This window comes from Aquarana catesbeiana, linkage group LG06, assembly GCF_042186555.1.
Source record: "Aquarana catesbeiana isolate 2022-GZ linkage group LG06, ASM4218655v1, whole genome shotgun sequence".
NCBI classification, from domain to species: domain Eukaryota; kingdom Metazoa; phylum Chordata; class Amphibia; order Anura; family Ranidae; genus Aquarana; species Aquarana catesbeiana.
In genome coordinates, this window is record NC_133329.1 from 279,396,710 (window position 1) to 279,408,931 (window position 12,222).

Sequence of the window (12,222 nt, forward strand, 5' to 3'; positions counted from 1 at the left end):
CCATTTCCTCTATGTATGGAAGCTGACACCTAGTGACGGGGGTTACTGCACAGCCGCTAGATTGCTTCCATCTGACAATGGCACAGCTGTACCCACTATGGAAGAACGGTCTGGTGACCTGTCGTCATAAAATGACATAGAAACCTCTCTCCCAGGCTAACCAATTAAAATGACTATGAACCCAATACTAACTAAACAAGTTGCCACAATAGTTTTAGGCTTTTTTTTTTTTTTCCCAGCTTTGATGTCGCCCTATAACAGGAGGTGTAATGTACTCACCATCCTGAGACAAAATTCTATAGATATGTAACAATGACTAAGTGTTTTAGGACAAGAGAGCACATCTCTCCTTCAGAAAATAGGCTAGGGTTCCGTAACCATGGAGGTAAACTGGACAGGACATATAACTCTTCATGGGATTTCAGTGCAGCAGAGTATGCACAGTATTTTTTTTTTTTTTTCACAAACATATCTAGCAAAATGTTTTCAGTGATGTTGAAAAAAATGACTCCAGCGATTAAGTCACTATTTAAAATGTGCTGGCTTGCAATGGGTTAAGTTAAGAGGCGCATGCCACCTTATGGACTGCTCTTTTATTTGCAATTCATAGTTTTCCAGTGCTCTACTCCCACTGATTTGGCAGGAGAGATGCTGCTGCTGTGTGAATGGCTACCTCTTCCCTTTCCATTCAGGCTTCCTATTTTGTGAATGGATACATATGTTTGCAGGCTTTTATTCATGCTGACCCTGAGGCGTGCTGACAATTTACACTTTTTGTGCGTACAATAAATATTTCTGACTAATATGTATATTTGTGATTCGTTTTAGACCTTGCATCGGAGTCTAACCCATCTGACCATCCAAGAGCTAGCACAATTTTTCTCAGCAAGTCTCAGACTGATGGTAAGTATTTATTTTTCTTTCAAACCCAGGAATGAAAATGTAATATTGCAGTTTACAAGTTGTTAGATATAGTGACTACGTTATTTTATTTTTTTTCTTGAGACTTTTTCCCCCTTTTATTTTCAAATAATCCATAATCCTACCAGTAGCGCATTTTTTTTAAAGGGTTTGTACACCCTGTACAACCACTTTTACCTACAGGTAATCCTATATTAAGGCTTACCTGTAGGTGCTGGAAATATCTCCTAAACCTCCACGGTTTAGGAGATATTTACAATAAAGCCGTGCACCATTGTCTATGGCGCATGCGCACTTTAAAAAGAGCAGATCGTGCCGTTTCTAAAGGGGTCATGCCTCAGTCACAGAGCCAGAGTTCGCGGCCCCGTAAAGAAGAGGGGTGAAGATGGACGCTCGCTGCTAGTGGGGACAGCGGTGACGTCGCAGGCTTCGTTTTCAGGTGATGGATAATATAGGCGATGCATAGTAGCCCATTATTTCCTTGAAAGGGTAAAGCATAAAGAGGAAGTAAAACCCATCAAGGTTTACTTCCTCTTTAAGCAGCCCATGGTTGATTCGGTGCTTTTTTTTTTTTTTTTTTTTTTTTTTTTTTTATTCGTTCATGTAGTTGAGCAAAACAACTGTCGAGCTTCCCCATGTGCACATTTGAGGTGGATAGGGGGAATACTCCCATTGAGCTTTTGTATTCTGACAGCTGGGAGTCTTCCCCGCCGTTAAAATACACTGATAGGCCTATAGTCGGTGGCGCTGATTGAACGTCATTCATCTGACAGGTTATGGTTGTGCAGAAGTTGATTGGTAGATCGACTTCTGTACAACCACTATCTCCATACATGGATCAAAATTCGGACAGTCCCTGCTGAACTGGAGTAGCATTGTCTTCCTAGGATAGTTGGTGTTTCAGAACTCCCCTTTTCTCTGTAACATGGTGTTCTGTAATCCACATAAAGAGCTAGTAACAATGCTAACTGATAACTGTGCAAAAAAACGTAAAAGCACAGAGTTTTCTGCCCATTGAATTTCTCTTCATATCAACAGGTATTTTTTTTTTTTAAGTTGAATTAACAAAACATTTTAAATGTGGTGTTTTGAAGCCCAGTTGAACTCAAGCCAAAAATAGGGCAGATATTTTAACATTGTTCCAAAGGTTTTAAGTACTGAGTGTGTACACAATGACTTTGTTGCTCCCTAGCTGGTTCCCTACCGGCTCACGCAGATATACTGTGGCAGAATGGCTCTCTTTTAGCGAAAGCCTGTAATGTAGGGCTTTGCTCAGGAGAGCCACTGGAGGCACGCGCCCGCTGCACAGCAGGGGACCCGATGCGCATGGCCGGCGGGCACGATAGCCGCTGGCCACGCGTGATCACGTGCATGAGCGGCAGCACGGGGGGGATTTGTGTAAACACACAAATTCCTGTGCTGTCAGAGGAGAATTGACAGATCGTGTGTTTCTACAAAGTAGAAACATACGATCTGTCATCTCTCCTAGTTAGTCCCACCCCCCTCCCAGTTAGAACACACACATAGGAAACACAGTTAACCCCTTGATCGCCCCCTAGTGTTAACCCCCTTCCCTCCCAGTGACGTTTACATAGTAATCAGTGCATATTTATAGCACTGATCGCGCTGTAAATGTCATTGGTCCCAAAAATGTGTCAAGTGTCTGACCTGTCTGTCGCAATACCGCTAAAAAACACAGATCACTGCCATTACTAGTAAAAAAGAAATAATAATAAAAGCGCTATATAAATGCCATAAATCTTTACCATAGTTTGTAGACTCTATAACCTTTCGCGCAAACCAATCAATATACGCGTATTGCAATTTATTTTTCTTTTGCCAAAAATATGTAGAATAATACATATCGGCCTAAACTGAGGAAAAAAATTTGTTTTTGTTTTTTTTAAAAAAATGGGATATTTACTATAGCAAAAAGTAAAAGATAGTGTTTTTTTTCAAAATTGTTGCTCTACTTTTGTTTATAGTGCAAACAATAAAAAACGCAGAGGTGATCAAATACCACCAAAAGAAAGCTCTATTTGTGGGGGAAAAAAAGGTTGTCAATTTTGTTTGGGTACAACATCGCACGACCGCGCAATTGCCAGTTAAAGCGACGTAGTGGCGGATCGCATAAAAATTGGCCCGGTCATTGAGCAGCCAAATCTTCCGGGGCTGAAGTGGCTAGAAACTACCGAAAATCTTTTCAGGGGCCAGGCTGTATTGTCTTAATACCATTAATTTCGACAAAGTTCTTCCAATTAGATTACATGTGCATTTAGATGTGTTGTATACATGTTATATACTTGTAAAAGCATCCGTTGTGTAGACCTCCTAAAGCCTTAGGCTGTTTCTTGACTCCATTATATTTAATGTGATGTCAGCAGCCCCAGCGGACTTAGAACGGCCACTGAAGTAACAATCCCTTCTGTCCTGTATAGAGAGTGAAATGAAAGGTTATGTAAGAAGGTGAAGGGAGTAGCGGAAGCGCTTAGACAGCAGAGAGCATAATTGGACCCGCCCAAAAGGATAAACTACTATGACATATAAAAAGCAGGGGGTTGTGCTAGGGAGAGTAGATACATTTTCGAAGTTTGAGAGCGCACTGCAAATAAATAAATAAATGTAAATGAAAACACTACAGGTAAGCTTTCTAAATACTTGATTTTGCTGTTCTTTCAACTGCATTATTTAATTTAATACCTTTTTTTTTTTTTTTTTTTTTTTTTTTTTTATGGGGGTCTCCAATAATAATATAATAATAATAATAATTGCTACACTCAGCGACCTGACATGCCACCTTGCCTTACTGACACTACAGCACACAAACTGGCAATGCTTGCTGAGGAGAGTGTGCACAGAGCAGCAGTTCTTCCATAGAGCCTATTTTGATTTGTGATTAGTGCTGGAAAGCAGCAAAGGGTACTGTAAGCTAGAACAGTTGGCAGTTGAAGCTTTTGGAATATCGTGTCTGGCCTCTTTTTTTGGCTTGAGTTCAAGTGAACTTTAACAGAACAAATGGGAGCAAATAAAAGTGGTTTACACATGCCCATTAGGCAAGTCCACTTATCCACAGAACTGAAGCTTTCTTCCCAGCTACTTTAGATAAGCTGTGTAAACTTGCTGATTTCTATCTTGCTCACAAGAATTAGTCCAGGCACTGCGTCATCGTGACAAATGAAGTCGGGATCCACCAGGCGCCTGGGCTGACACCCCTCTCAGCCTCTCAGTGAGCCGATGAGAGCCTGAGATGGCCGCTCCCCACCCCTCCAGTGAGCTAGGAGGAGCAGAGAGCTGTGAAAATCAAGCCATCGTCTATGTTCAATTTATCAGTTCTTGGTGCAGAGACGCTGTGGGACAGATGCAGCATCAGACCCATGCTGCATCCACCTAGGTAACTATGTTCGGGGGGGAAACCCAAACCCATACTTTTTTCTTTTAAGTTCTTAAGCATTAGTGACTTTTGAAAAGGAGTACTCATTTATGCTGAGCACCCTATATGTGTATGTATATATGTGAGTAGTACACCCCTCACATGTACTGCTTGTATAACAGTAAATTTGCTCTCCCCTCAAAATAACTCAACACACAGCCATTAATGTCTATACCGCTGGCAACAAGTGAGTGCACCCCTAAGTGAAAATGTCAAATTTGGACCCAAATTGTCAATATTTTGTGTGGCCACCATTCTTTTCCAGCACTGCCTTAACCCACTTGGGCTTGGAGTTCACCAGAGCTTCACAGGTTGCCACTGGAGTTCTTTTCCACTCCTCCATGACAACATCACGGAGCTGGTGGATGTTGGAGAACTTGTGCTCCGCCATCTTCCATTTGCGGATGCCCCACACAGGCTCAATAGGGTTTAAGTCTGGAGACATGCCTGGCCAGTCCATCGCCTTTACCCTCAGCTTTTTTAGCAATGCAATGGTCATCTTGGAGGTGTGTTTGGGGTCGTTATGTTGGAATACTGCCCTGCCGCCCAGTCTCTGAAGGGAGGGGCTCATGCTTTGCTTCAGTATGTCACACATACATATTGTCATTCATGGTTCCCTTAATGAACTGTAGCTCCCCAGTGCCGGCAGTACTCGTGCAGCCCCAGACCATGACACTCCCACCACCATGCTTGACTGTAGGCAAGACACACTTGTCTTTGTACTCTTCACCAGGTTGCCGCCACACACGCTTGACACCATCTGTACCAAATAAGTTTATCTTGGTCTCATCAGACCATGTGACGTGGTTCCAGTAATCCATGTCCTTAGTCTGCATGTCTTCAGCAAACTGCAGGTTTTCTTGTGCATCTTTAGAAGAGGCTTCCTTCTAGGACGACAGCCATGCAAACCAATTTGATGCAGTGTGCGACGTATGGTCAGAGCACTGACAGGCTGACCCTCAACCCCTGCAACAATGCTGGCAGCACTCATACGTCTATTTCCAAAGACCACCTCTGGATATGATGCTGAGCACATGCACTCAGCTTCTTTGATCGACCATGGCGAGACCTGTTCTGAGTGGAACCTGTCCTGTTAAACCGCTGTATGGTCTTGGCCACCGTGCTGCAGCTCAGTTTCAGGGTCTTGGCAATCTTCTTCTAGCCTAGGCCTTCTTTATGTAGAGCAACAATTCTTTTTTTCAGATCCTCAGAGTTCTTTGCCATGGAGTGCCATGTTGAACTTCCAGTGAACAGTATGAGAGAGTGAGACTGATGACCCCAAATTTAACACACCTGCTCCCCATTCACACCTGGGACCTTGTAACACTAACGAGTCACATGACACTGGGAACGGAAAATGGCTAATTTGGCCCAACTTGGACCTTTTCATTTAGGGGTGTACTCACTTTTGTTTCCAGCAGTTTAGACAGACATTAATGACTTTGTGTTGAGTTATTTTGAGGGGACAGCAAATTGACACTGTTATGCAAGCTGTACACTCACTACTTTACATTGTAGGAAAGTGTAATTTTTATAATTTTAATACATACACACACATACTGCTCAAAATTATTAAAGGAACACTTTGAAAACACAGATCTCAATGGGGGAAAAAATATGGTGAATATCTATACTGATATGGACTGGGTAATGTGTTAGGAACGAAAGGCTACCACATCGTTTGATGGAAATGAAAATTATCAACCTACGGAGGGCTAAATTCAAAGTGAAAAAATAATGCAGCAGGCTAGTCCATTTTGCTGAAATTTCATTGCAGCAACTCAAAATGGTACATACAGTAGTTTGTATGGCCCCCATGTACTAGTATGCATGCCTGACAACGTCGGGGCATGCTCCTAATGAGATGACAGATAGTGTCCTGGGGTATTTCCTCCCAGATCTGGACCAGGGCATCACTGAGCTCCTGAACAGACTGAGGTGCAACTTGGCGGCGTCGGATGGACCGAAACATAATGTCCCAGAGCTGTTCTTTTAGATTTAGGTCAGGCAAGCATGGGGGTGGGGGTGGGGGGGGGAGCATTTAGTGTTATTAATTCCTTCATCCTCCAGGAACTGACTGCATACTCTCGCCACATGAGGCTGGGCATTGTCGTGCACCAGGAAGAACCACTGCACCAGCATGTAGGGTCTGACAATGGGTCCAAGAATTTTATCCCGATGGCTAATGGCAGTCAGGGTGCCATTGTCTAGCCTGCAGAGGTCTGTGCGTCCCTCCCATGGATATGCCTCCCCAGACCATCACTGACCCACCACCAAACTGGTCATGCTGAATGATGTTAGAAGCAACATAATGTTCTCCATGGTTTCTCCAGTTCCTTTCACATCTGTCACATGTGCTCAGGGTGAACCTGTTTTCATCTTTGAAAAGCCAAGGGTGCCCATGGCGGACTTGCCAATTCTGGTGTTCAATGGAAAATGGCAATCAAGCTCTACGGTGCTGGGCAGTGAGCACAGGACCCACTAGAGGATGTCTGTCTCTCAGGCCACCCTCATCGAGCCTGTTTCTGATTGTTTGGACATTCACACCAGTAGCCTGCTGGAGGTCATTTTTGTAGTGCTCTGGCAGTGCTCACCCTTTTCCTCTGCACAAAGGAGCAGATAACGGTCCTGCCGATGGGTTAAAAACCTTCTATGACCCTGTCCAGCTCTCCTAGAGTAACTTCCTGTCTCCTGGAATCTCTGCTCTTGAGCCCTGTGCTGGGAGATGCAGCAAATTTTCTGGCAATGGCATGTATTGATGTGCCATCCTGGAAGAGTTGGACTGCCTGTGCAACCTCTATAGGATCCAGGTATCGCCTCATTCTACCAGTAGTGAAATTGACCCTAGCCAAATGCAAAACTAGTGAAAAACAGTCAAAAAAGATGAGTAGGGAAAGTCAGTGGCCTCCACCTGTAAAACCATTCCTGTTTCAGAGGTCGTCTCATTGTTGTCCATCTAGTGCACCTGTTAATCAGTTTCAGCTGCTTTTGGTGTTTATACAGTTAAAATTAACAATCCACTCTGCTACTTAACTGACCAGATCAATATCCCAGGAGTTTAATTGACTTGATGCTATACTGTGATTAAAAAGTGTTCTTTAATTTTTTTTTTTGAGCTGTGTGTGTGTGTTTGTAATATATATTGCACACATTGTTTTTGTTTTTTTTTTTTTCCCCACACAGCTGTCACGTCTAAGATATTTCCTGCACACAGCAGGGGCATATTTTAGAATTGCATCCCAAAACACAAAGCACCAGGTCCATAAAACACCCACAAAATGACCACAATTGGAAAGCAGACACCCAAATATGTTTGAGGCATAGTGAGTCTTTTGAATACTTAATTTCTCGCTGCATGTTTTTAAGAAAGGAATTTTTTTAAAACATTTTTTGGGCAATTAGATATTCCTAGCAGACAGTATGGACATACTTAAAATTACATCCCAAAAACATTCCAGGACAGTTACTTCCAGTTACAACCAGAAAGATTAAAAAGCCCCTCCCTGTCATCCTCAGTTTTGTGTTTCCAACCATCCAGGAGTACACTTCGTCATTTCGTTTTGTTTTTGTTTTCCCTAGCTCTGATAATTGTGGTTGTCGGACACATGCACAATAGCCTTTATCTGGTCACCCGAAGATTTGCGTTGTATGCAAATAAAGCCACGCCTGTTCGCTGGGACTGCGCACGTGCATGCACAGAACTTCCTAGCGCTCACCCAGCTTATTTAGGTTGTATAGGCCAAGCATATGCGGTCTTCCAGAAGGCAGCTGTAGGACACAGAGCAGACTCTGAACAGACACTTGCAGCGGTTCATTTTTCCTTACCCGGGTCATGTGAGTCACCAAGTGTTGCTTGGCAGGCTAAAGGTGCTTAGCAGGATTGTTACATAGGGGCTTGGTGAGCCCTATTAAAGGGTCTCCCTTCTGAGGTGTTTTAATACTACACCCAAGTAGTTTTTTTTTTTTTTTTGTTTTTTTTTTTTGTGGCTAGTAAATGTCTTTAAAAAAGAGGAGCTGGACTAACACTACAGGGAAGGGCACACCTATGTCATCAGTAGTTCCTGATGAACCTAGTCGTATCCTTAGTGTTGTATCCCCTTAAGAACCAGATGCTTCCTGGCAGTCTGAGCTGCTGCGCCTATCTGGCATTGTGCCTACAGTCAATGCTGCTGCTTCACCCTTTATCACCAAGGATGAACTGTCCTCAGCCCTAGCCGGGTTAGAACACAGGATTGCTGGTATGATTGCCTCCATCCCGCAGGGTGGCAAGAAGCGTGACAGATCCCCCTCCCTGGAGCCTCCTAGTCTGGAGCAGGTATGGGTTGAGGATGGTGAAGAGCTAAAAGCTCGGGATTTAGTGGAGTGCCCGGCAGATGAGTCTGCTTCCGAGCAATCTGGACAAGACGATATCCAGTTGATGCTAGCCGTAAATGCAGCAGTCCCTTCCTTAAACAAGAAATTAACTTGTCTGGTAGCGCACGGGGCTTGAAAGACCCGTTGACAAGAAATTGGAGTTATTGTTAAAGGCTTCCTTTTTCTTTGGCCAGTTCAGCTATTCAGCCAGCTGTTGCAGCAATTGGTATTTGCCAGTCCGTAAAGAATCAGGTCAAATGGCCTGATGTGCCTAACCAGGAGGATGATCTGCCTGAAAGTAAGACAGATATTCCTCAAGCTCTGTGTTTTGCTGTTGACGCCTTAAAGGATTCAATACAGCAGGTTTCTCGTTTTGGCTTTTTTGTCTGTACATATGCGCAGACTTTTATGGCTTAAGAACTGGTCAGCCGAGCTTCCTTGTAAAAAGTTATTGGCAGGTTTCCCTTTTCATGGGGAACATTTTATTTGGTGATCATTTGGACAAATATATCCAAAAGATTTCTGGAGGGAAGAGTTCTCTACTTCCTGTGAAGACCAGCACCAGACTGCCCTAGTTTAAAACATTAGGGACTGCTTCCTTAAATGTCTGTGTCAAGGCGGTTCTAAAACCAACAGTGCGCTGGGGCCAGGGGCAAGCTGCAAGGCCAGGGCCAGTAAAAGCCAGTAGTGTCTACCCTAGTGAATGCTAGAAGAGAGGTCACTAATAAGATTTATCATATGGTCTGGAAGACTTATATTGCTTGATGTGAAGCCAGAAAATGGCATCCTCAGAAATACGTGATTGGGGGAATTCTCTCTTTTCTACAGTCAGCTGTGGAAATCAAATTGGCTTTGAGTACAATCGGAGCTCAAGTTTCGGCCCTATCAGTATTCTTCCAAAGGCCTTTAGCCTCCCATTCACTGATCCGAACCTTTATGCAGGGGTCAACTCGCTTGCTTCCCCCCATTAGCGCCAAATTCAAGTCCCAAGGACACATAGGTGACCTGTCTGTTCCATTAGACTTGCTGTCACGCAAGCTAGCCTTCCTGATGGCCTTCACCTTGGCTAGAAGGGTGTCAGAGTTGGTGGCCCTTTCGTGCAAAGAACCATACTTGATCCTTCACCACAACAGGGTCATGTTACAACCTGTTCCATCCTTTTTGCCAAAAGTGGTGTCAGCCTTTCATTTAAATCGGGACATTATTTTGCCTTCTTTTTTCTCTCTGCCTCATTCGGAAGAGAGACGACTGTATTCTTTGGACGTTGTCCAGTTAGTCAAGGTTTATTTGTCTAGATCTGTGGAGATCCGAGGATTAGCCTTTTTTTTTTTTTTTTCTCTTGTTTTGCCAAAAGGACCCAAGAAGGGTATGGCAGCTTCCAAGGCTTCCATTGCCAATTGGGTCCATCAATTGATCATTCAGGCCTATGGTCTGAAACGTAAAGCTCCTCCCTTTAGGGTGAGAGCTCATTCTACCAGGGTGTAGGAACCTCCTGGCCTTTTTTCCATCAGATATCTGTGGCTCAGAATTGTAAGGCTGCTACCTGGTCTTCAGTGCATATGTTCACAAAATTTTATCAAGTAGATGTTCGAGCAGGCGAGGATTCGGCTTTTGGCCGCAGTGTACTGCGGGCCGCCGCATAAGTTCTGATGGCTATTGTTTGGCAGGGTGTCTCCCTCCCCTCAAGGCTATTGCTCTGGGACGTCCCAGCTGGTAATGAATATTAGTCTAATTCGGTGTCCCATGATGCATGAAAAAGAAAATAGGATTTTTTCTTCATACTTGCCTGAAAAATCCTTTTCTTTGAGTACATCATTGGACACAGAGATCCCTCCCCTCTAAAAAAAATTTTTTTTTTTTTTTTGATTCAGTGCTTGCTACAAAACTCAAGTGCTTCCTGTGTGGGAGGGGGTTGTGACGGATCTCGGATACCCCATATGGGAACCTCCGCCAGACCTGTGTTTCCTGTCCTCCAAACGTACCCGCAGCCTGTAGACTCGCCATAACCAGCCCTTAACCCCTCAATCGTGCGACAAGCCACACAGGTGTTGAGGGTTAAACATGCAGAGCATAAACTCTTTATTAAGTACCAAACATACTTTTAAACACAGGGACACTCCCCTTAACCTTGTCATAGAGGGGGTAGGGGACAAGGAAGAACCAATGGGAACTCAATACTTGTATATTCAAACAACTACAGTTGTAACCCATAAAGGGATTATGATAAGCAGGCAGCCCCTCCTTACACATCCCCTGCTGGGAGGTGTCTCCAGACCTTTGTCTATATGCCATGAGCCAAAACAATTAAACACAGCAGCAGGGGGGGGGGGATGGGGGACAAGGGATGTACATTATCTCAATGCCATTTTGTCCCCAAGTCTCTGTCTCTTCTCGGCCCAAATCTGTGGGAAGGAGGCCAGCCCACAGCCCCCTCCAAAACAGTGACAGTGGGTTCTGTCACAGGGGTTATATAGAGGATCACTTTCTGTCTAAAGACCTTGGGTCTACCAGTGTACATTCACCTGGAGATGGAGTATAACCCAACAGATAATGAATATTAACCTGACTCTGTGTCCCATGATGTACTCAAAGAAAAGGATTTTACAGGTAAGTATGACGAAAAAATCCTATTTTTTTTGCTTTGCAGACTGAAATTAAGACCGTTTTTGTTTTTACCCCAGCTATATTTACTTAGTGCAACTTATAATATCCAAGTGGAAGCTATAACACCAACATGTCAGAAATTTAAAAAAAAAAAAACTCAAACACAATTGCTGAGTTGGAAAAGATTACCCCCCTCCTAAAAATGTAAACAAAAATCAGGTGTAGCTAATCACTTTCGCAATAGCACACAAAGCCATTTGACTTTCAACTGTGATCAGCTGTGGTCATTTTGATTGGCATGAAAAGTGCTTTCCCTGGTAGTGCAACTGAAGCAAGCTATGGGTGGCAAGGCGCTGTCAAAATAACAAAAAACCACTGGGTTAAAAATGTGGACAGGCACAAGTCAGGAGATGGATTCAAAACAAATTTCAAAGGCTTTATCAATGCCTAGAAGCACAGTGAAGTCAATTATTAAGAAGTTATTTGATACACCACAGACCCTCCCTGGATTAGGACGTCGCTCCAAACTGGACGAAGGAGCCAGGAGGTCTGAAGCAGTTATGGAAATTTGACCGACATTGCATGTAACAACAATATCACAAATTCTCCCCAAATTTGGCTTGTTTGGGAGTGTTGCAAGAAAAAAGCCACTACTCAAAGGCCACATGCATTCACGACTGAGCTTTGCCAAAACGCACCTTGAAGATTCTGAGGCAAAATGGGAAAAGGTGTTGTGGTCAGATGAGACTAAAATTTAAATTATTTGGCCTCAATACCAAACGATATGTCTGGCGAAAATCCAACACAGCTCACCATTCAAATAACACCATTCAAATAACACCATTCCTACAGTGAAGCATGGTGATGTTATGGGGGTGTTTCTCTGCAGCAGGTACTGGAGCAAGGCTAGAAGG

General features: G+C 43.6%; 1 protein-coding gene across 1 annotated transcript in view; it reads left to right on the forward strand.

Moving 5' to 3' along the window:
• Positions 1 to 12,222, forward strand: part of CCNYL1 (cyclin Y like 1) — a 126,623-nt gene that overhangs the window by 42,567 nt on the left and 71,834 nt on the right. Inside the window, exon 2 of the mRNA XM_073633401.1 lies at positions 829 to 903. Coding sequence (XP_073489502.1) covers positions 829 to 903 — 75 coding nt within the window. The remainder of the gene's footprint in view (positions 1 to 828; positions 904 to 12,222) is intronic.